The sequence below is a fragment of the Pelodiscus sinensis genome, chromosome 7 (genome assembly GCF_052426305.1).
Source record: "Pelodiscus sinensis isolate ZL-2025 chromosome 7, ASM5242630v1, whole genome shotgun sequence".
NCBI lineage: Eukaryota > Metazoa > Chordata > Testudines > Trionychidae > Pelodiscus > Pelodiscus sinensis.
This window is the reverse complement of record NC_143058.1, coordinates 41,789,578-41,814,587: the sequence shown is the minus strand read 5'-3', so window position 1 is coordinate 41,814,587 and position 25,010 is coordinate 41,789,578. Positions and strand designations below refer to the sequence as shown.

The 25,010-nt window shown below is 44.0% G+C and overlaps 1 protein-coding gene across 5 annotated transcripts; it reads right to left on the bottom strand.

Annotated features, from left to right (window-relative positions):
* Positions 1–7,011: 7,011 nt before the first annotated feature.
* Positions 7,012–24,095, bottom strand: KLHL23 (kelch like family member 23). 5 transcript variants are annotated; one of them, XM_006118191.5, is made up of 4 exons: positions 23,980–24,095; positions 21,851–23,065; positions 20,109–20,261; positions 7,032–11,540 (listed from the first exon to the last, which is right to left on the bottom strand). In XM_006118191.5, exons 2-4 carry the CDS (start codon positions 23,061–23,063, stop codon positions 11,227–11,229), a joined length of 1,680 nt encoding a protein of 559 aa, XP_006118253.2. In that variant the 5' UTR covers positions 23,064–23,065; positions 23,980–24,095; the 3' UTR covers positions 7,032–11,226. The 5 variants fall into 5 exon arrangements, 3 of the variants coding, with proteins under 3 accessions (XP_089635877.1, XP_006118253.2, XP_014426523.2); XR_001367892.4 differs by lacking the exon at positions 23,980–24,095 and adding an exon at positions 18,298–18,427 and having other exon boundaries at positions 11,404–11,540; positions 21,851–23,969; XR_001367893.4 differs by lacking the exon at positions 23,980–24,095 and adding an exon at positions 18,282–18,427 and having other exon boundaries at positions 11,406–11,540; positions 21,851–23,969.
* Positions 24,096–25,010: the final 915 nt, after the last annotated feature.

The window sequence follows — 25,010 nt, the reverse complement described above, 5'->3', positions numbered from 1 at the left end:
GCTCGCGTGGGACTCTGGGACGGGCCGTGAAGGAGGCGTGGCCAGGCCGGGCCACTGCGGGCCCGGGGCGGGGTAAAGGCTCGCGGAGCCAACGAGGCCTGGTCCAGCCCGCCGGGCTCCGAGCTGCGGCTGGGCCTGAGCTCTCACGCCGTCCGCCCCGCCCCCAGCGCAGCCTCAGGCAGCAGCGCGCCGCGGACCTGGCTCCGCCTCACCGCTCCTGGCGCGAACGTGCCGCGGGCTGCGACTAGCAATGGGCCGGGTGGCCGCCGCGGCGCTGCCGGGGCCCGTACGCAGGAGTGTCGGGGGGGGGGGGGGGACTGGTCTGGAACTGCGGAGCGCAGGCGGCCCCTGTGCTCCCCCCAGTAAGCGGGAAAATCAGCGCCAGCTTTCCCCGCGAGAGGGAGGCTCGGGCAGCGCGCCCCTGCCTTGCCCTGGCTGGCCGGAGCATGCTTACTTGGACGGAGGGGGAGGGTGCTTTCGCGCCCTTTGCGCCCGCACCCTTTGCATACGGGCCTGACTCACAAGAGATTTGAGCTGAGCTCGTGGGGAATCTTTGCAGAGCTTTCCCATTTTCCCATTAACGCCCAGGCAGAAGCTTTCTGTGTGTCCTGCCTCTCCAGAGTAATTGCAAGGAGAGGGGCTGTGGCCGCATTGTGGGACAAATGTTTGGTTCAAGGAAACCTGACAAATAGCTTTGTGGGGTTCAAGTGTCAGGCCAAGCAGTAATCCCTGCTCCCATCCCTGGGAATACTTTGGATGGGGGCTCATTGCCACCTTATTTCCCACATCTAGTGGATCTTTCATTTAGCTTTATTGACTCTGTAAGGGGGGGAATGGTCCCGCTAGTGTGGGGAACTTTCCTGAGTTCTATACCACCCTGGTGAAATGGACCAATGAAAGGATCTGAGTCCCTGCTCCCACTTGCTTTACTCCATGTCCTCCCTGATCCTGAGGGCTCCCCCTCCACTCTCCTGAATAGCCAAGACCTTAAAACCCAAACAGGGCTGGGCCCAGGTTTCCTGGGGCTTAATTCCTGACCTTGTAGTCACTTGGGGCAGGTGCTAGAGTGTCCCCACTCTGGGATGCTCTCCTCACACTGCATGCTTTCTTGGCCTACTGATCATTCCATAATGTTCAAAACAAATACAATTTATTAAACATCAACTGATTAGAGAGAAAAGAATAAGAAAAAATAAGAATGGTTAAACGAGAACACAGTCCTGCTCTGTAGCATGGGGACATCACAAACAGCAGTCTGCAGAGTGTAGGACAGTTCACAGTCTCTTCCTTATAGGCCCCTAAGAGGCCATAGATGTGCTGCAGGCTGGACATGCTTGCTCTGGCAGTGACCATACAGCCTCAAGCTCTAGGTGGCCAGATCCCTCTCCCAATCTAGCCTGCTGGGTCTCTTGGCTGGTGATATCTCCCTGCCCAGAGCCTCTCCCCCCACTTTGCTGGTCTCAGCTGCTCACCACATCCAGCTGCAGGCTGTGCTGCTTTGCCAGTCTCCAGCTCCTTGCGTTGCTTCTCTGTCCCTTTTGGCTCTCTGAGCACTGCCAGTCTGCTGCTCAACACAGGGTCTGTGCTCCTTAAGCTGTGTGTGCCTGGCTCTGTTGCTGCAAAACTGCCCCTCAGCACAGCTTGCACTCCTTGGGCTGTGTGTGCCTGGCTCTGTTGCTGCAGGACTGCCTCTCCACACAGCTTGCTCCTCTTAGCTGTCTCTCAGCTCTTTCTCCTTGCTCAGAGAGACCCAGAAAAATCCCAGCTCACAGGGAGGACGGGCCTGGCTTCTTACTTTCCTCACTGGCCTGTCCAAACTGTCAGTCAGGCCAAGCTGGAGTTTTGGCTGCTTTCCATTGTCTCTGGGGTCTGTCAGTCTCATGGACCCTTCCCCTTTTGATACTAGGAGTTGGCAAACCAAAAACTCCCACAGAGTTTTATTAAGGGACTAACAGGCCCATTAAATCAGGAGTTGCCTGCCAGATTTTGTTTGCTGTATTTTCTTGCAGTAAATCTCACGCCTCATTTGTAAGTGCCATGAATGGAGGAGTTTCTGCCAAACTACTGATTCATGTGAGCAACATAAAAATCTGTGGCTTGCTAGAATATGCTGCTGCTGGTTGGGAGCACTTTATTTTTAACACAAATGCAAATTCGCATCAGCAAGGCTTGCTCTAAAGCAGTGGTCCCCAACCTTTTGAGGTTGTCGGGCGCCAGGGGGTGTGGCCGTTGGCCCGCCGGGCGCCAGGGGCCGGGGACACTTGCGCGCCCAGGGGCGGCCCCCCCCCCCCATAGCCGCATGCCCGGGGGCAGCCCCCCTCCATAGCCACGTGCCTGGGGCCGGTGCCCCCTCCAAGGGCTGCGCGCCCGGGGCCGGCCCTCACCGTGTGCCATGTGCCCGGGGCCAGGCCAGCCCCGAGCACCTGGCGGGCGCATGCAAATGCCCCCGAGGGCGCCATGGCGCCCACGGGCACCGTGTTGGGGACCATAGCTCTAAAGAGACTGTACACTTCCTCAATACCAATATCTGGTAAGCATCACCTGGTAAGGGTGACTAACATTGTTTACACCGGGGATTAGGTCATAGATACACGGACACAAGTTGCTTATGTAGACCAAGCATGAATCCTTCATTGCAGCATAGTAGCAAACTGAACCAACTATGAGAAAAAGTATTAAGGACAGCTCTACTCTACTTAATGGGGAAAGTCCACTATGTAAAACAGTGATGGTCAAACATGAATTATGAGTGGGCCATCTGAGTGGTCCTCCTCAACCTGCAGCCCACTGGGGATCCACCTGTGGCCCCTCTATCTGTCCTCCTTCCCCACATTACTGTTGCACATTGGGGTACAGCTGATGTGCAGTGTTCCAGCTCTGCAAGGGAGGGAGAAAAGCAAGGATGGAATACAAATCAGGCAATTTGTGCATTCAAAGTGCTGGGATGAAGGGGGAGAAACAGGGAAGTGCGGGGCTTCAGGGCATGAGAGGGAACAGCAAGAGGGCTCATGGGCCACAGGTGGAGCCCCAGTGGGCTGTAGGTTGCCCAACACTAATGTAAAACATGAGAGGTAATTGACCCATTCTGATTTGCAATGATGAGTCCTCAGGTGGCATATTGGGGGCCACTCATTTGGCCTCTCCAATTTATCATTCCTCTTTCCAGTGAGAGAAACAAAAGTGATAAAGACTTAAAAAACCTGACCTGGAGTAAAGGTTTTAAAAAATGAGGCATGTTTAGTCTTAAGAGATTGTCAAGTTCTACTTCATTCTTCAAATATCTGTTATAAAGAGGGCAGCAAACAATAAATTGTTCTGCACCTCCCTGAATCTATGGCAAGTAATAATAGGCCTAATCTGCAGTAAGAGAGATTTAGGTTAGGTATTAGGGGGGAAAAGGGTAATTAAACTCTAGAATAGGCTTCCAACTAAATCTCATCACTCAATGACATTTTTTTAAGAACAGATTAAACAAATGCCTGCCAGAGATGGTCTAGCTTCATTTGGTCCTGTCACAGCACAAGAGGCTTCACTTGTCTTCTCAATGTCTCTTCCAGCATTATTTCTATAGCAAAGCACAGTTGATTTTATGGGTGCATCTACACAGTACCCTTACCTTGCAATAAAGCACTATTCCAAAATATCCCTTAATCCTCATGCAATGAGGTTTACAGGAATGTCAGAATAGTGAGCCTGTTATATTTCGATATAATGGGCTTGCTTTTAAGATGTGGAATAGCAAATAGCTCCACAGTGTAGACATTGTCCAGTACAATAGATTACAGATCTCTGCTCCCACTCTGCCTGCATACACAAGATCTTAAAGTTTCACTAGATACTGTTAAGTTCATTAAAAAAAAAAGACATCTCTAGATGAAAGTGTACCTACTAGCCCCCAAAATACAGGCAGTCCCTGGGTTACGTACAAGATAGGGACTGTAGGTTTGTACTTAAGTTGAATTTGTACTTGTCGGAACTGGCGTCCAGATTCAGCCGCTGCTGAAATTGACCAGCAGCTGACTACAGGAAGCCCCAGGCAGAGTTTCTCTGCCCCGGGCTTCCTAGAATCAGCTGCTGATCAGTTTCAACAGCAGCTGAATCTGGATGCCTAGGACAGAGCAGCTGGGGCGCTGCCAGGTAGGTCCCTGCAGCGCCACACCTCGGTGCTGCAGGGACCAACCCGGCAGCACCCCAGCTGCTCTACCCCAGCTGTCCCCAAGTCTACCACAGGCGTCCGCGAGAAAAGCCTGGTCTGCTGGGGGGGGGGGGGGGGGCGCATTAGCTGCGCCCCCCTCCCAGCAGACCATGGAGACGCGGGCGGCGGGACCGAGACGCGCAGTGGTGCTGCCGCCCGCACCGCGGTCCCGCCCGGGTCCTCCGTGGCTTTGCTCCGCGTCTCCCTGGTCTGCTGCCCCCCTCCCCCCCCCAGCAGACCAGGGAGACGCGGAGCAGCTTTACTCGCCCCGGATCTGCGTAACTCGGGGACTGCCTGTAACTCTTTGAAAGGGTAAAGAAATCTATACACAAATTGTTACTTTAGGAACTTTTGGTGCCATTCACAAGAATGCAAAGGTGCACAAGTCCTGTTTTTAGGCACCACTGCAGTCCACAAAACTGTTCAACAATTGGCTAAAATCATATAGTGGGTAAATTTTTTTTCAGGGCACAACTGCATCCTCACTTTAGCTACTTATGCAATACTGCCTCACACAAGGGCTATGTCTACAGTACACTGTGCACCTTACAATCTAAAAGGCATCCATCCATCCCTCCCCATTTATTGAGAGAGAAGCTTAAGCACTAGAGATGTAAAATCCCATTTAATTAGTTAAAAGTTAAGTTTAACCGGTTAAACAGGTGAGTGGGGAGTCCTCACACCACAGCTTGGCTAGAGCAGCCCACTGCTGCGGGAAGGGGTTGCTCCAGCCCCGCTGCTTCCAGCCTCGTACAGGACTACCAGCTCCCAGCCCACATGGAGTTGGTGGAGCTGCTGCCACTTCTGCCCCCCCCCCAAAAGCCACGGCCACTGAGCATGTTTGGGCTGGGAACCAGCAGCCCCCATGCGGTGGGGCCAACAGAGCTTGAGCAGACCTCTGTCTGCAGTAGGCCACTCCCTGGGTACCAGTTAATAGTTACCCAGTAAGCATCACTTGCTAAGGGTAATGCTAACCAGTTAGCTGTTAACATCCCTCCTATTAAGCACTTAACCCTGGCTTTGTAGAGTGCACTGGTGTTCCTGTGACTGGGCAGTTCAACATTGAGAGTCATGGCACTAAAATCCCTTTGTGTACAATTAACATCAATGTATTGTTGATGACCTTTGACATCATGATCATGCACAACTCTGAAGAGAAACCTATCTCCCTATTTGCCAAATTCTGTAACAGTGTTTATTAGTAAGGTCTGTTATAGGGTTATAATAGTACAATTGATTAACCAATAAGCTTTTATTTGTTGATTAATGCTATAGACTACACGCAATGCCCCCCTGCCAGTAAATATTTTTGCAGGTCGGACCCAGGACCCACCGCTGTGGTGGCTCTGTATTTTAGGTGTGTTAGGAGTCGAGCAGTCAGGCAGCCTAGCTCAGTCCTGGCTTGCACTGGGTCTGGGACCTATCCCCACTGCAGCTCTATATTTAAAGTGTAGTACAAGGCTCAGTTCCAGCTCACACCAGGTTCAGGAGCTCAGATTGCCCCACCCCCAGACGGCCACCGCATGCAGGTGGTTTTTCAACTGGCTCCCCTCACTGACCAGCTCCCACCTGGCTCCCCATGCTGATACAGAGGAAGCCATGTGGAGTGGCAGGGGGCTCCTCGGGAGTAGGGTCAGAGTGCATTGGCTGCTGGCCCCACTATCAGGGAGCATAGAATATCAGTTACTTGACTATTCAGTTACCCAATATTTAACATCCCTAGTTTGTTAGTTTTCCCCTCTATGTTCTTCATTAATAGTTGATATCAAAGACTTTCAGATTACTTTGGATATTAATACTTAAAACAGTGGTATTACTTGGAAAAAATCCATAGTACTCCAGTGTGCTGATAAGTAGATCAATCATATAGGCTCCAACTTGCTACCTTAACAGTAGCACATGAATAGTCCCATTGACTACAATGGGATTACTAAATATGTAAAATTGAGCATATATCTAGCATTGCAAGATCAGAGCTTTAACCAGCATTTTTTTCCTCATCTCCAGGATGGTAGTCAATGGAGATATTTACTGTTACTTTTTATTTTGTCTTAAAAGCTTTTTTCCCCTAGGACAGAGAGAGGAAAGCAATCGCTCATCATTTAACTTCTGCAGCTTATCCTACTCTTGGAAACATAGAAAGGTCCCTACAGTCAGTGCTAAGTCTACTGTAAGCCTTAAGAGGTTTTAAAATAACCTACTATAGAAAGAGCTGGAAATACATTGTTTTGTAATATTTAGAACTATGATACTGTGTTTTAGTGTGTAATGGCTCTCAGATTCCCTGAAACAGAAACAAGATTTCTAAGGGTATGTCTACATTGCAGCATTTTTCCAGAAAAACAGCCATTTTTCCAGAAAAACTAGACTTATGTCCACACTGCTATTGCATTCTTTCGACAGAAAGTTGAAAAACGGAAGAGTTTTTCAAATAGCAATATACCTCTTTCTACAAGGAAGCAGCCTTTTTCCGAAAGAGGCACGTGTGGACACAGAAGAGGGAATTCTTTCGAAAAAGAGAGGCGTCCAGGAAATAACACAGGTGCCCTGGTGGCCACTCCATCCATACTAATCACAACTTAAATGCGAGATATAGCATCCAATCAGTGTGGACGCTCTTTCGAAAAAGTTCAAAAAAAGCTTGTCCGGAAGATTTCTTCTGGAAAAGCTTCTTCCAAAAGAAGCTCACAGTCTAGACATAGCCTAACTGTACATATAGGTCATCAAAAGATCCGTCAGAAGACATTTCTATGTGAAAATACCTGTTATGCACAAGTTAAGTTGAGAAGTAGGTTTACACCATTGTTTAACAGAAATTCAAACACTGAAATTGACATTGAAAAAATGCTTCATGCCAACAGTTTTCATGTTTAAATTTATTAACTAGTTAAGCAAAACATTGCACTAACTTTCACATTTATTAGAAGAAAAGTCTGTTTGACATATCAATATTGCATATTTATGGGCATCTCATTAGAGTTTGCCTATAATTCTATATATTAATACAAACTTGCAGTAACTTGAAAAGTGATTCAACTTGGGCATTTCATTCCAATCTCCTTTCTTTCAATTTTATAAATATTAAAAACCAGGAAGTTATATCACCAACCCATTGATGTGAATTCAGTGGAATAGCCTAATAACTTACTGGTCACATTAATCTATTAATGTTAAAGTATAGTAAGTCTGTTGCATTGGGTGTCTGAATAAAATACTGTAGTCAGCCTTTTAATAGTTCAGAATCCCTCCTCCATAGGCCAAACAGCACATGAAACACATGTCACTGACCATACACCACAAAATCCTTTCCTATTTTTGTACCAGGACAGTGACCCCCCCTCCCCCCCCCATCCTAGCAGAAATCCTGACTTCTCTACAAATACCTTATTTGATTGAGCAGCATCCCTCGTTCCCCCTGGCGTTCCCACAATTTCTCTAGCTCCAGTTCTGGAGAGATCAGCAGATAAAACTCCTTCACTACCTTCAGTCTCTAGCATAGAGCCAACAGGCATATTCAGCTGCTGTTTCCTGGCCTTCAGCTCTCTCACCTAGTTCTCAGAGATACTATGCAGAAAATCTTCTTACTGCGCTCTTGTCCTCTCCCAGAAAAATGTTTTATCTCCTTCTGAGAAGATATTGATGACTTGCAACTCTCCTACTCCCACCTTCCCTTAAGAAAGCCACTCCATTTTGGATCCTTTTCCCTCAGTGGGTCTCATTCTGCTACCCAACTGCCCTCGTCTGTTATAATTCTCATAGGATGCTACAGTCCACCCTCTTAATTGTGCAAATTGGGAGCACCTGATCTAGTGGAACACGCTGGGATGAACTGCCCTGTTTCCTTAGTGGAACCTGCTGCCCTGTAACACTGCTTTATGCTGTAGTAACATTGCTCCTTAATATTCTATTTAACATATTTAAAAATACTCTAATTTAAGAGAATAATTCCCAATAGAGGGAAAGAAGAAAATGGGGGAGGTGAACACATAGCAGATTTATATCTCATCTGTAAGGTTTTTTTCCCAGTGTCTTTGCCTTTCATTCTACCTGTATAGCCACCCAATTCAAAAGAACACTAGATTGTACAGTTGTCAAATCCTCAATATTTTAGGTTGTTTTTTTTTTTCAAAAAGATAATTCAGTAGCTTTCCACTGAGCTTAAATAAATTCAGTTCAAAATTCTTCTCACTACATGCACATGAACCTCATAATTTGAAGTTTGCAAACACCTATGACAAAAATAAATACATCTTCTTGTTTTAAATTGAAAACTCGAGTTTAATGCAACATGCTAACCAATGCTCAATGCTACAGCAGAGTAGGACTGTACAAAAAGGGAAGCAAAAGAGAACATTCAAAATTTTTACAGATTAGAGGGGAAATAACTATAAATTTGAGGCATATGTGATGGGAAATCTCCTAGAATATACTTATAATTCTTTGTAAATAAGAAGAACATTTATCTACCTTTTACCCTCCATATGCCTCATATCTATCAATGCCTATTTAGTTAGGTGACAGGCACTCACTCAACAACCAGTGATAGATCCCAAACAGTTCTGATAGGAAATCAGCCACTGGCTTCTTATCACTATAAGACAATGTTTCTCAAAGTGATCCACACAATCACTTTGAGAAACCTGCTAACTGGCCACACCTGTGTGTTTATTTACTGGAATCAAGGCTACAGAGCTTTGCAGCTGCTGGTTTGCCATTTCCTGCCAAGGGGAACCATGGGAAGTAACCAAAGCCAATAGGAGCCACAAGGCTCTGTGACCACGGTAAGTAAACACAGCGGCCCAGCCATTTCAAGGCGGTTTTGCAGACCACTTTGAGTAACATTGCTATATAAGACTGTGGCTGCGTCTAGACTGGCAAGTTTTTCTGCAAAAGCGCTTGCTAGCTGTCTACACTGGCCGCTTGATTTTGCGCAAAAGCACTGACTGTCCGAAATCAGTGCTTCTTGCACAAATGCTTTGACGTTCCCGTTTGGGCAAAAGCCCTTTTCTGGAAATGTTTTTGCGCAAGAGGGCCAGTGTAGCAGCTAAAAACTGTTTTGCGCAAAAAAGCCCTAATGGCGAAAATGGCGATCGGGGCTTTCTTGCGCAAAACCGCGTCTAGATTGGCACGGACGCTTTTCCACAAAAAGTGCTTTTGCGGAAAAGCATCCGTGCCAATCTAGATGCTCTTTTCTGCAAATGCTTTTAACGGAAAAACTTTTCCGTTAAAAGCATTTGCGGAAAATCATGCCAGTCTAGATGTAGCCTGTGGCTTTATGAGTGGGAAGATTTTTTTTTAAGATAAAGTATTTTTAATTTTATCAGGTGTTCAAATACTAGGGTGGCAATACTTTAAAAGAAAACAAAAGTGGGCATAATAATAATTGCCCTGTGAGGTTAGTGTGTATTTATTTCAATTATTGAATGTATAAAATATCATGACATCCAGGTGCATGGCATGGAAAAGACAAGCAACATTAAATTAAACTCCCCATAATCAAAGTACAGAAATTGCACATCATAAAAACTTCTGAAGCAATGATCTATACTCAACCAAATTAGAGATGTTAAAATATGTTTATTTTGGTAAACATATATCCACTTAATTTTTCAGCAGGTAATTGTATGGGGAGAGGAGATTGCTGCCAGAGCAGCTTTAATGACCTCCATGGAGCTGCCTCCCATCCTCTTCCCCTGAGTTGTTGCCTCTCTGAGACAGCAGGTCAGGGGGACAACAGGCAGGAGCCAGTGCTAGCAGGCAGGAGCTTAAAAGCTGGCTCCCCATGTGCACCAGCCCCTATGGAGCTACTTGCTCCTATTCCCTGCACTGCTGCTAGAGGCTCATACGTTAACCATTTATGATTACATCCCTAAGGCAAATGCAGTTTAACAAAAGTTAAATCTTGTATATGCTCCCAGAGATGTGACAGAATACATTTATACATCAAAACATTTCTAAGAATGATACCTGAGTCAGAAGGTTATGGGTTCAAATCTTTCATGTAGACTGTATTCAGTATTTTATGCTGTATTGTAACTACTTTGCTGCAATCTAGGGATCATAATACATTGTAAGATAGTTAAAATGATCTTTTTTTTCTGACCATCACAGACAGCTGTCCATTAAAGATCTCATATCACACTTCTGAAAGGTGTAATAGATAAATCCCTAATCCCGGTCAGTATTCTATCTCAAACTTTTTGCTTAGTTTGTGCGGGTGCTGTTTGCCTCAGTTTGTGCGGGTGCTGTTTGCCTCAGTGCACTGTAGTACCCAAATCATGGTTTAGTACTTTTGGAGATCCTGGTGAGAAAACTATCATATAATTATATTTTTCTAGACTGACCTGAGATGTTTGTACCCCTCCCCCCTCCAAAGAATCCATTAGATTCCCTACCAATTTTTTTCCACTCTAAAAGATGCATAGGATCATATTCCTGAATTGTTTAGACTAAGTTATTGGAGCAATTGAGAGCCTCCCACTTTGCTCCTGGCAGCTTTTCAGTACAGGAACAAAGGAATGACCAGGTCTCCAACTTGAATCTTTGGTATTATAGAGCATTATTCTACTCCTAGAGCAGTAGAGATAATGTCTTCTATATTTTGTATGGGGATTTGAAAGTGGACTAGCAAAAGATTTTAACAAATCAATCAACTTGTGACAGTAACTAAACAGTAAATGTTAATAGCCACATTCAAATTATTAAATATTTTACTTGAAAATCAAGTAGTCCATAGAAGTCTTGTATTTCTTAGTCCTCTTAGCAATGTGACAAAATCTTAAGCATGGTTCCCTCCAGGGGTTAATTAATACAAATTAATCTTTTTATATTTCTTATTGTCCATAGGAAGTGTATTTTGTAAAAATGATTTGAAACCTTTATGACAAACAATAACTGCTGAATTTATTTATAAAATGAAATTATGTAATATACTGTCACAGGTGGATTATAATAAATACATTGCTGAAGAGATACTCTGTACTGGTATAGATACTGTATTTGCTTATCTGTCATGACAGATGATATTCAGATCATGAGATACTGTATACACAGACACAACCATGTGAACGCATAGCACTAGGAAGATTGCCAACTACTTCCCATTTATTAAGCTCAGGATCATACTTCTCAATACTCTGCAGATACGTTCCTTTTGAATAGGAATATCCTCCTGTTACATAGATGCATCCATTCATGACAACTGCACCACATTCCATCCTTCTTTCCATTGTATGTGCCATCTCCTTCCATTCATTTTGTTCTGGATCATAGCAGTCGGTGATTGCAGTCTGTCCACCCACAATATAGAGCTTGTTTTGTAAGGCAATGGAACACAATCCATATTCTTCAGAAAGAAAAGGAAAATAGTTTAATTTAGAATAATAAATCTTAAACAAGCAGTACTAGTTAGTTGGTGAAACTGCAGCTACATGATAGATACCGAGTGTCACAGTTTCAGAGTAACTGCATCGGTATTCCCCCCTCTATGATCCCTCAAAGGCATCCAACAGGCCTGTTCATGGGTGGAGGAGACGCCAAAGGGAATACAGGCAGTCCCCGGGTTACGTACAAGATAGGGACTGTAGGTTTGTTCTTAAGTTGAATTTGTATGTAAGTCGGAACTTGTACATATTGTAGGGGAAACTCTAGCCAAACATTTCTCCAGAGCTCAGTTTTATTCTCCCACACCTCACTTCCCTCAGTCCTTTATTCTCAAGCTGAGGTGTCTGCTGAGAAAAGCCGCTCCGCGTCTCCCTGGTCTGCTGGGGGGTGGGGCGCTAGCTTCGCGTCTCCCTAGTCTGCTGGGGGGAAGCAGCTAGTGCGGGGTTGCCTCACCCCGTTTGTAAGTAGGGATCTGATGTAAGTTGGATCCATGTAACCCGGGGACTGCCTGTAGTTACCCCGGGGCATGGCTACTGTGGCAGCTGGAGCCCTGGGCACTTTAAATCCACACCAAAGCACTGGGCAGCCTCTCTGGGCAGCTCTAAGGGATGGGTGGGGAGACTGTACTCCAGGCAGTGCTAAGTACTGTGAAAGGGGTAGTGTGGTTTGTAACTTACTTTTAAATCATCTTCTGTACCTAATGACTGGAAGATAGCTAATGTGATGCCAATTTTTTAAAAAGGCTCTAGAGGTGATCGTAGCAATTACAGGACAGTAAGTCTAATCTCAGTACAGGGAAAAGTGGTTGAAACTATAGTTAAGAATAGAATTGTTAGACACACGGATGAACATAATTTGTTGGGGAAAAGTCAACATGGTTTCTCCAAAGAAAATCATGCCTCACCAATTTACTAGAATTCTTTGAGGGGATCAACAAGCACATGGACAAAGAGGATCCAGTGGATAGAGTGCACTTAAATTTCCAGAAATCCAAAAACTAGGTGACTGGGCAACAAAGTGGCAAATTAATTTTAATTTTGATGAATGCAAAATAAATCCCCACTACACATATAAAATGATGAGGATAAAATTAGCTGTTACAGCTAAAGAGAGAGATCTTGGAATCATTGTGGATAGTTCTCTGAAAACATCCACTCAACATGCAGCAGCAGTCAAAAAAGCAAACAAAACATTAGGAATCATTAAAAAAGGGAAAGAGAATAAGACAGAGCATATCTTAATGCCTCAGTAATAATGCACACTATGCCCACATCTGGAATACTGCATGCAGATGTTATCACCTTATCTCAGAAAAGAGATCTTGACACTGGAAAAAGTTCAAGAAGGGAAACAAAAATGATTAAGTGTATGAAACAGCTGCCATATGAGGAGAGATTAATAAGACTGGGATTTTTCAGCTAAAAAAGAGAAGACTAAGGGGGGATATGATAGAGGTCTATAAAATCATAGTTTGTGTGTAGAAAATAAATAAGGAAAATTTATTTATTTGCTCCATAAGACAAGAACTAGAGGTCACCAAATGAAATTAATAGGTAGCAGTTTTAAAACAAGCAAAAGGAAGTATTTCTTCACATAATGCAAAGTCAACCTGTGGAGCTCCTTGCCAGAGGATGTTTTGAAGGCCAGGTCTTCAACAAAATTCTAAATTAAACTAGATAAATTCATGGATGATAGGTCCATTCATGGCTATTAACCAGAATGGGCAGGAATGGTGTCCCTAGCCTCTGTTTGTCTGAAGCTGGGAATGGGCAACAGGAGATGGATAACTTGATGATCACCTATTCTGTTCATTCCCTCTGAGGCACCTGGCATTGGCCACTGTCAGAAGGATTCTGAGCTAGATGGACCTTTGATCTGACCCAGTATGGCTCTTCTTATGCTTCTTTCATCAGAGGCCCCACCAATTCAGTGAGCATGAAGCCACCTCCCTACACCTGGCCCCGAGGTCCAATGTGGGTGTCAGTAGAGCACAATGTATCTGCAGGTATCTGCTTCATATCTCCCTGCAGGAGAGATTGAATTCCGGTCCTACCCAGCCTCCCTTCCTGTTCACCTGTTGAGCACTGACATATGGAACCCCCACCTCACTGTTAAAAAGGACAGCAGCATCCACAAGTGTGGAAATCCAACAAGTAGCTCCAGATCCCCCTGCTCTCTTCGCCCCGCTCTCTTTCTGTATCTAGGAACAAAAACAGCAGTGCTCAAAAGAGACTAATAATAAAACAGAAACTATGACAACCCCTCAACTTACACACACACTCTTCCCCCGCTACTGCCTGCCTCTTCCAAGCTCGACCCGGCCCCTCCTTGCTCATCTGTGCTCCTCTCTCCTCCATTCTCCAGTTTTTTTGTGCGGATACATGTAAACTCAGGATCATGGATTCCAAATGGGAAGGGGAGTTGAGTGGACGCGGATTGGATGAAGATCCACATTTTTGTAGCCATGTTCCCCTGGCACCCACTTACATATTTAAGCTGCCAGCTATCATCTCTCTTAGGTGGAGATCTGTGTCCCTCCCCTCAAATAGAAGTTTTAAGGCTACACAGTCCCCTGCCATATACTCATAGACTCATAGACTTTAAGGTCAGAAGGGACCATTATGTTCATCTCGTCTGACCCCCTGCACAGTGCAGGCCACAAAATCTCACCCACCCCACCTAGAATAATCTTGTCACCTATATCTCAGATATTGAAGCCTTCAAATACTTTGAAGACCCCAAGATGCAGAGAATCCTCTAGCTGTGATCTGTACCCCATGCTACAGAGGAAGGCGAAAAACCTCCAGGGCCTCTGCCAATCTACCCTGAAGGAAAATTCCTTCCCGACCCCAAATATGGCGATCAGCTAAACCCTGAGCATGTGGGCAAGACTCATCAGCCAGACACCCAGAAAGTTCTCTATAGTAACTCCTATCATCCCTCCATTGACCTATTTCCCACTGATAATGAATGGTCAATTAGTTACCAAGATCATGTTATCTCATCAAACCATCCCCTTCATAAACCCATCTAGTTTAATCTTGAAACCAGATAGATCTTTTGCCCCCACTACTTCCCTTGGAAGGCCGTTCCAGAACTTCTCTCCTCTAATGGTTAGAAACCTTCGTCTAATCTCAAGTCTAAACTTCCTACTAGCCAGCTTATATCCATTTGTTCTTGTGTCCACATTGGTATTAAACTTAAATAATTCCTCTCTCTCCCTGGTATTTATCCCTCTAATATATATAAAAAGTACAATCATGTCCCCCCTCAGCCTTCTTTTGGTTAAAGTAAACAAGCCAAGCTCCTTGAGTCTCCTTTCATAAGACAGGTTTTCCATTCATCGGATCATCCTAGTGCCCCTTCTTTGTACCTGTTCCAGTTTGAATTCATCCTTCTTAATCATGGGAGACCAGAACTGCACACAGTATTCCAAATGGGGTCTCACCAATGCCTTGTATAATGGCACTAACACCTCCTTATCCCTACTGGAAATACCTCGCCTAATACATCCCAAGATCGTATTAGCCTTTTTCACAGCCATGTCACAATGGCGGCTCATAGTCATTCTATAATCAACCAGGACTCGGAGGTCCTTTTCCTCCTCCGTTACTTCCAACTGATGTGTCCCCAGCTTATAACTAAAATTCTTGTTATTAATCCCTAAATGCATAACCTTACACTTCTCACTATTAAATTTCATCCTATTGCTATCACTCCAATTTACGAGATCATCCAGATCTTCCTGTATGATATCCCGATCCTTTTCTGAATTGGCAATAGCTCCCAACTTTGTGTCATCCGCAAATTTTATTAGGACACTTCCACTTTTGGTGCCAAGATCAGCGATAAAAAGATTAAATAAAATTGGCCCCAAAACTGATCCCTGAGGAACTCCGCTAGTAACCTTCCTCCAGCCTGACAGTTCACCTTTCAGTATGACCCGCTGTAGTCTCCCCTTTAACCAGTTGCTTATCCACCTCTCAACTTTCATATTAATCCCTATCTTTTCCAATTTAACCAATAATTCCCCATGTGGTACTGTATCAAATGCCTTACAAAAGTCAAGGTAGATTAGATCCACTGCATTTCCTTTATCTAAAAAATCTGTTACTTTCTCAAAAAAGGAGATCAGGTTGGTTTAGCACGATCTACCTTTTGTAAAACCATGTTGTAATTTGTCCCAATTGCCATTAGCCTCAATGTCTCTAACTACTTTCTCCTTCAAAATGTTTTCCAGGATCTTACATACATATCATTTACTATGATAATCTGTTTACAAACCTGTCTGCCTATGAGCCAGCCTCTGTACATTGCCTCTTCTCCAAAGGATGTGAACAGCGCATTGTCAGCAGTTACTGTTACCTCACAACTTTCTCAGTAAGTACATTTATTTTTAGGATAGAAAAGCATTACAGAACAAGCATAAAAATAATAAAAATTCCTACACACTTATTAAACATTCCAGAAATCAACCTTCTTCCACAACGGGAGCCTTACAACACTTCAGCAAGGATCACGTCTTTCTTTGGACAGAAGAATCCTGTCCATTTGCTGAGTCAAAAGGAAGCTCCGCAACACAGTATAAGCTCTACCAAAAATCATTTTTGTTTTGTAGTATCTAGAAAACCCAAGCTATGGACTAGTACTTCTAAGGAGCTGTTTACAATCGCAGGAACTGTTAGCAGTCACCGCCATCTCTGTTTTCACTTCCTGAGGAGCTGTACTAACCCTCACTCAATAGAATTGCGAACAACCTCAGGCCTACAATGATACATAAAACAATCATAAACTTAATACACTATGGTCCCAAATAATACTGAATCTGGTTGCAATACAGATCACACTGGGATCTTGCTTCAAAAGTCCATTGAAGACTCCAATGACTTAAATTGACTTTGAATCAGATCTGGGTTCTGAAAAACCTCAACAACTTCCACTCTATCAGGTCTCAGAAAGACCAGATACCTACATTATAACCAGTGATTATAGATAGGGATGTTAGGTAGTGAGTAATTGAACAGACGTGTAACCACATTAATTTTTAGTGGTTACACGACTATTTGATAGTCCCCAGAGGTGGGGCCAGCAGCCAGCAGCACTCCTGGCCCTACCTTCAGGGAGCCCCCTGCCAACCTGAGCTGCTGTCTCTCTATCAAACTGGCTTCCCATTGCTGCCTCCTTAAACATTGGCTTCCCAAGCAGAGTGGCTTCCATCTACCACCCTGTGTTGCTGCCTCTGATACAGAGACAGCAGCACGGGGTGGCACAGCCCCTGTCCACGGGGGGTCCGAGATCCCCACAGACAGAGGCTGCTCCACGCAGCAGTCTCTATCCATGGTGCACTCAGGCCTCCTGCAGACTGGGGCTGCTGCCATGGAGCAGCCTCTGCGGAAAGCCCAGACCCCTTTTAAGCCCCACAGGTATGGCTCCTACCTCCCCCGTCTTGCTGCCTCTAATATAGAGGCAGCAAGGAGAGGGGGAATGCATGTAGTTGACAAGATTAACTGATAAAACCAGGGTTATCGATTAATCGTGTAGTCATCTACACATTGATATCCCTAGTTATAGAGAGTCTTTTAAAAAAATTGTGAAGCTGATCATTGGAAGTAGAGAGGGAAATCTATTCTATCCCTGTCTATGCAGGATTGTTCCCTTCCATTAATTTTCTTGTGTTTTATCCAATCTTGGTTGGATATGTTGAGGTTTCCACCCTGACTTTAGCAGACTATTCTACAGTTAAATCAATGTAGCTATCAAGAATTTCTCTTTATTAATTTCATTCCATGGAAGCAGTATGTTCTAGTGGATAGAGCACAGGATTCCCAGCTCAGTCACTGATTTACTGGGTGATCTTGGACAACTCAATTTTTTTGGAGGGGGCTTCTCACTTGGGTGCAGCTGATTTTTGTCTGATTTTTCTGTGAGACAGTGGCCCCTGACCCAGAAAAGATTCCTCACCCCTGCTCAAGACAATAGTTGATTGGAATGTACATGATCTGACCTCCTTTCTGAAATGCTACCAATAAAGCTAGAATTTAACTTTATTTCTAAAAATGAATATGTAGCCTCTGGAGCAAAATTAGCTTGAGACTTTCTATTCTGCCAACCAGCATCCATGAAAACTGCCTTTGCCAAATGCCCAAGAGGGGATGGAGTTTCTAGGAAAATAGTGTATTGTATCGATAATATAGTTCTTCCTTAGTAATAAATAAAATAGTAATATATTAATTATACGCTTAATACAATTCTGAAAGGAACTAAGTCCTGATATATATATACACTAGTCAGCGTAATTACCTGACTCATAGGTGTGAAAAATACAAACCCCAAAGGAGCATAGTTAAAAGGACCTAAATCCCTGTGTCAATGGAAGAATTCTTCCATCAACTTCTCTACTGCCTCTCAGATTACCTATGCTGATGAGAGAGAGCCCCTTCCAATCTGTGTAGACAGCATCTACACGGAAGTGGGACAGCCTTAAGACATTGTGATGATGAGGGTGGAAACAAAATAGAATAAAATAGGATAGATCCTGATTCTAGGATTTCCTTTACATCCATTGAGCCTGCTCCTGTTCTTATTGAAGTCAATAGGAAAATGTTAATGAGTTGATTTTAATGAGTGCAAAATCAGAGCAACTGAGTTCAAATTTACACCTCACAGGCTTAGACAAAAGTAATGATGCAAATAACCTAAGTACCTTGAGAAGAAGTTGCCTTTGGGCATGTTTGAGCTCTTGTTTTCCCAGCTTATCTGGGGTGGGAGTTATGGCCCTTTCTTTTAAAAAGGATCAATGAAGTCAATATAAGAGTTTACCATTGACTTTAATTGGCACAGGATCAGGCCCTAAAAAGACAAAGCAGAGTGCTCAATGCAAGCAGCCACATTATAAAATCTAAATCTAAAAGACACACAGGCATGTCATGCAAATGTTACAAAGTCTGAGTACAGGGTCACTAATAAAACTTCACTCCTGCAAAGATGTGTGTAACTTGAGTGCACAGCTGTCAACAAGAAACCCATGCTGGAAAGATTGAAAATGAAAACACAACCAGGAGCGTTTTCTCTAACAAAAGGGTTTCACAATAATAATTAACAACCAGATTATGCTGGTATTAATATATCCATTGGGAATCACTAAAACAATCATTTATTTTCTATATTGCCTTTAATGCTAACACCCTGTTACACTTTCGCAATTAGAAAAATGCCAATACACACAAATAAAACAAAAAATAAGAACAATGAAATAACACTTCATCAATTCATACATTTGAGTACACTCAGGATACTTATTTTAAAAAAGTTATTAAAAGTTCTTTAAAACTTGCATGTTCCCTTCCCAAACTGTACACAGGAAACAATTCAAAATGTGCATTAAAAAGTGATTTGATCATACATTTAGAATGTTTTCTCTGAAAATAACTCTTATTTTATGTTTTTATAATATATTAATGAGACAAGATCAGTGAGGTAATAGTTTTTTATTGGCTTCTATCAAGCTACACAGAGCTATTTTTCAGGTCTGGGGAAGGAAGCAGAAATTGTTTTATCTATCTTGTCTTGCTCATTTCTTGGGACCAGCACATCTATAACAGTACAACAAACAACTTTATAATATTTTAACCTATTTTATACATTAACATGAAATATTTATTTGTTGGCTTATTGATCAAATATTTTACTAGCTGCTAACCTTACAGTAGTGATTTACCATGCACAGCAGCACTTGAAGCTATTCTCTTTACAAAAGAACATTATCTTAGAATCATAGAATCATAGGACTGGAAGGGACCTCGAGAGGTCATCGAGTCCAGACCCCTGCCCTCAAGGCAGGACCAAGCTCTGTCTACACCATCCCTGACAGATGTCTATCTAACCTGTTCTTAAATATCTCCAGAGAGGGAGATTCCACCACCTCCCTTGGCAATTTATTCCAATATTTGACCACCCTGACAGTTAGGAATTTTTTCCTAATGTCCAATCTAAACCTCTCTTGCTGCACTTTAAGCCCATTACTCCTTGTTCTGTCCTCAGAAACCAAGAGGAACAAATTTTCTCCTTCCTCCTTGTGACACCCTTTTAGATATTTGAAAACCGCTATCATGTCCCCCCTTAATCTTCTTTTTTCCAAACTAAACAAGCCCAGTTCATGAAGCCTGGCTTCATAGGTCATGTTCTCTAGACCTTTAATCATTCTTGTTGCTCTTCTCTGTACCCTTTCCAATTTCTCCACATCTTTCTTGAAATGTGGCGCCCAGAACTGGACACAGTACTCCAGCTGAGGCCTAACTAGTGCAGAGTAGAGCGGCAGAATGACTTCACGAGTTTTGCTTACAACACACCTGTTGATACAACCTAGAATCATATTTGCTTTTTTTGCAGCAGCATTACACTGTTGACTCATATTCAACTTGTGGTCCACTATGACCCCTAGATCCCTTTCCGCCATCTTCTAAAGCAATGACAAAGCTCATGAAAACTTCCTGTCAAATTCTATATTCCACAGGGAAATATTTCTATTTACCTGGATGTGGACTTGTAGTGACTATGCTCCATTCATTGCTATCTGAATGGTAGCTCTGTATTTTGTCATAGGTGCAGCTTCCTCTGTAGCCATAGTGACCTCCAGTTACATAGATGACTTCTCGCAGGACACAGGCTGTAGCATTTCCAACACCTATTAATTGTATTAAATTCACAGCAAACCTTCAGATTCTGCAGAATACTCACTGCCATTTCCATCAATAAAACAAAGTTGCAGTTACTTAATTAATATTTTAGAGTAAAATTATACCTCCGGGTATTTAAATGAATGTGTAATAGAAGCGCCGACTGAGGGAACCCTTACAACATCTTATCTTATCAATGTAAGGCTTCTTACATATTTAATTGCATGTTAATATTCATCCATCCTTTCAGACCACATAAAAGCTTTGGGTAATCCTTATATTCTTTAAGTTTTTAAGAACTTAAACACTGAAAAGGAGGATCAGGTAAAATCTTTTTTTGGAACAACTTCTGTTAGTTAGCAAGACAAGTTTTCAAGCTACACAGAGCTCTTCTTCAGGTCTGAAAAAAGTACTAAGAGTGTTACAGCTTGTCTCTCTCACAAACAAAATGGCTATGTCTAGACTACATCCCTTTTTCGGAAAAGGGATGTAAATTAGACGTATCGCAATTGCTAATGAAGCGGGGATTTAAATCTCCCGCGCTTCATTAGCATAAAAATGGCTGCCGTTTTTTTCCTGCACGGAGCTTTGTCAGAGAAAAGCGCCAGTCTAGACGCTGATCTTTTGGAAAATAAAGACTTTTCCGAAAGATCCCTTATCCTTATCATGAAATAAGGGATAAGGGATCTTTCGGAAAAGGCTTTATTTTCTGAAAGATCAGCGTCTAGACTGGTGCTTTTCTCCGACAAAGCTCCGTGTGGAAAAAAAGCGGCAGCCATTTTTATGCTAATGAAGCACGGGAGATTTAAATCCCCACTTCATTAGCAATTGCAATACGTCTAATTTACATCCCTTCTCCGAAAAAGGGATGTAGTCTAGACGTTGTTTCCTCACTCCCTTCTATGTAATATCATGGGACCCATATGGCTACAACAACACTGCATACATTAAAAAAGCACTGTCAAGTGTAGGATGGAAATTTAACTTACTTGAAAATTATTTTAATTTCACAGAGAATTTTAAATACCCTTTTAAAATAATCACTTCTTTAACAAGAAAAACTTCAAAGGGACTTCAGGTTACTCAGCACTGCTGTTTGGATGCAAAGTAATTACCATCCACTTGGAGCTAAAGTTAAATTATATTTTCATTAGAAAATATCATTTTCATTACAAAATTCATTTTCATTAGAATACAAACTGAATTAAAATATTATGATTGTTTTATTGGAATGCAACTTCTGGTTGCAAGAATCACTTTCTGAAGGTCCATTCAGCACAAGTAGGGCTGAAATTGTACAGTGACTTTTCTATGTCTTTGTATAGAAATATTGCTCAAGAGAGGGTAAAGTTAAACTGAACATACTGCCTGTAAGCTGACATTAGTGTTGATGGTTTCAATCCTGTACAGAGCTCAGATGTTTGGATGTTACAAGTGGTTTGGCTAATAAAGACTTGAACTAAAACCTATTGAAGTTAACAGAAAAACTTCCATTTACTTTAATAGGCTTGGATCAAGCCCTAAAAGTGACCGTGGAGCTTACAGGTAGCAAATGAAATAGTACAGACAATGACCAACCACAGGAAAAATGACATACCTTTTATCATATTTGCAATGGGAACCCATTTCTTTTTTAAAGGATCATAGAATTCTGCTTCTTGTGCCGGAGCCCCTTTTCTGTAGCCCCCCAAAGCATAGACACAGCCGCTCAAGGTAACTGCACAATGATAGTACCTTGCATTAAGCATGGCACAGCCTTCTGTCCATTCATCAGTTTCACTATTATATATCCACATAGTATCAAGGGCTTCTATGTTGTCAGTTCTATAGCCCCCTGTTACATAAATGTTAGGTCCCAAACTAGTGACTCCATAGCTCTCCCTTGTATGATCAGGCATCTCGGTTCCCTGAATCCAAGCATTAGTTAAAGGATCCCACACATGGACTTCTGATAAAGGATGCCAGTAATATCCTCCAATAACATACATAGCTGCTGTGGGCCTTTTGAGAATGTCTTTTGGGTTGGTGTTTAATGCACTGTATATCAGAGACCTTATCTTGTTTTCATTAAGCTGGCATTTCTTCCACAAGCTTAAGGCTGATCTTAAATACATTTCATTTAAATCTATTTTAAGGCAGGTCAGCAGGTCAAAAATGCATTCAATTCTCTTCTCCACATCATGTGCTATCCATTTAACCACAGGGTCTATGGCTGCTGCTTCTTTCCAAATATTGAGATTCTCTCTGGAGAGAATAAACTGGAGTTTCTCATTGCTGATTTCTAGAAATTCTTCCTGCCTCCACACTTCTTCAAATCTTGATAACAATATCCTTCTAGATTCTTTCTCTAGCTCAGAACAAAGATGATGCTCTGCAAAGGAGTGCATCCCTATGCAGTTCACAATATCTACATGCCTTACCAAAAACTGCTCACAGGCTTTCTTTACAGACACAAACTGGAGGAGATCCGCAGCTTGGAGGAGATTTTGAACATTTTTCTCTGTTATTTTGATCTGTGACGTGTATGAATAATTCACAAGAGCCTCCAGGATAGTGTCGCTGACCCCGGGAAGTTTGATCTGATTTTTAGATTTTTCTTTCATATCAGCAGTGAACATTGCCTTAAAATAATTGCTACACGCAGCTAAAACAGCTTTATGGCAAAGGAATATCACACCAGAAGCACATTTAAGAGTAATATCAGTAAATAAGCCATCCCGGTAAAATGTTCTGAAAGCCTGCAGGAAATCCTCAGGGTGAGAAAGATCGTTGTAAATATAAGCGTAGTCCTCTTCCCCGCTCAGAGCCATCGCTGGAAAAATGTCAAACAAAAGGGGGCAGTTTTCAGTTATGCAAATTGCCTTGGCCAGTCTGCGCTAAATGTGTTAATGTCCATGTACAGTGCCTCTCAAGGCTGCAGTCCAAAAGGCAAAATATTTCCCAGGCACTAAACAAAATCACATGCATTGTCAAGGATGATTTTATTCATGGCCTTATACGTATTCAAACATATCCAGAGGGAGCTCGTGAACTCGATGCATATGGATGAGTTTCTTTCTCTTCTTGTAATAATGCTTCTCACCCTTTGCTGTCTGGTGCTATTCAGATTAATTGACTTCGTACAGTCAGCGCGCACCGATCTCTCACAACGCAAATACCGCACGAGAGAAGGTAACTAGAACCCCTATAACCTCACATTTTACAGCGAACTCCACGTGGAGTCCACGCCGCCTAGAGACCGAATTTCCAATTCCGGCGCAATGAGCGTGTAGAGCTGCTGCCCGTAGAGCTGCTGCCCGCTTTAATGCGGACACGAGCTGGGAAGCATCAGTGGACAGCGCCGCTGAGTGGGGCAACTGGGGTGCGCAGGGAGCTCACAGGGGACGCGCAGGAGTGGGTGCAGCACAGCTCCTTAGGGCTCAGCCCACTGGCACAAGAGGCGCCCTTTTGCAGGCAGCCTCAGACCACGGCGTGGGCTTGTCCTGCTTTGGCCTGCAGGAGCACGGCGGGAAACCTGCGCCGCTGCTGCGGCCCCCCCCCGGATCAGCAGCGCCGTGTGAGGCGGCAGAGGCCATTGGCGTTGCTCACTTCGGGGAAGCGGCAGGCAGAGCCTCAGCAGCCACCCGCCGCCTCCAAAGCACAGGCGCCGGCGCTCGCGGGGGATCTGCCTGCGGAGGCCGAGCGGGATAACGCCTCGCGCCCCGCCAGCGCGAGACCGCTACTTACTGCTCCCTCTGAGGCGGCCGCCGGGGGCACGGTGACCTTGAGGAGGGGGCGCTGCCGCGGCCTGCCGGAGGGACGCGACTGCTGAGCGGAAGGGCCGCCTCCCTGCTCTGCCGCTTCCCGCGCGGCGGCGCCCCCTCGTCAAGGTCACCGCGCCCCCGCGAGGCGCCAGCCCCAGCTCCCCGCCAACAGCTGTGGCCCCTCGGGGCTCAGTGGAACGCAGGGGTGGGCGCAGGGCCCGGCCGCGGCAGGTTTCTGGGAACAGCAGCTCAGTGACCACACAGGACACCTAACCCAACATGTGGCTTTCACGCACCCCGCCCTGGCTGACAGCCAGCTCGTCTCCTGGGCTTGAGCCCCTGGTTTCTAGAGAGAAATCTGATGAGGTTCAACAAGAACAAGCACAGAGTCCTGGATGAAACCCAAGCATTGTTACAGGCTGGAGCCAACTGGATAGGCAGTAGTTCAGCAGAAAAGGACCTGGGGTTACAGTAGATGAAAAGCTGCATATGAGTCAACAGTGTGCCCTTGTGACCAAGAAGGCTAATAGCATATTAGGGTGCATTAGGCAGAGCATTGTTGCAGATCTAGAGAAGTGATTATTCCTCTTTATTCAGCACTGGTGAGGCCACATCTGGGGCTCGTCTACACTGGCCCCTTTTCCGGAAGGGACATGGTAATTTTTGAAATCGCAATAGGGAAATGCGCGGGGGATTTAAATATCCCCCGCGGCATTTAAATAAAAATGTCCGCCGCTTTTTTCCGGCTTTTAGAAAAGCCGGAAAAGAGCGTCTACACTGGCCCCGATCCTCCGGAAAAAGCGCCCTTGTCCGGAGGATCTTATTCCTACTTCGAAGTAGGAATAAGATCCTCCGGACAAGGGCGCTTTTTCCGGAGGATCGGGGCCAGTGTAGACGCTCTTTTCCGGCTTTTCTAAAAGCCGGAAAAAAGCGGCGGACATTTTTATTTAAATGCCGCGGGGGATATTTAAATCCCCCGCGCATTTCCCTATTGCGATTTCAAAAATTACCATG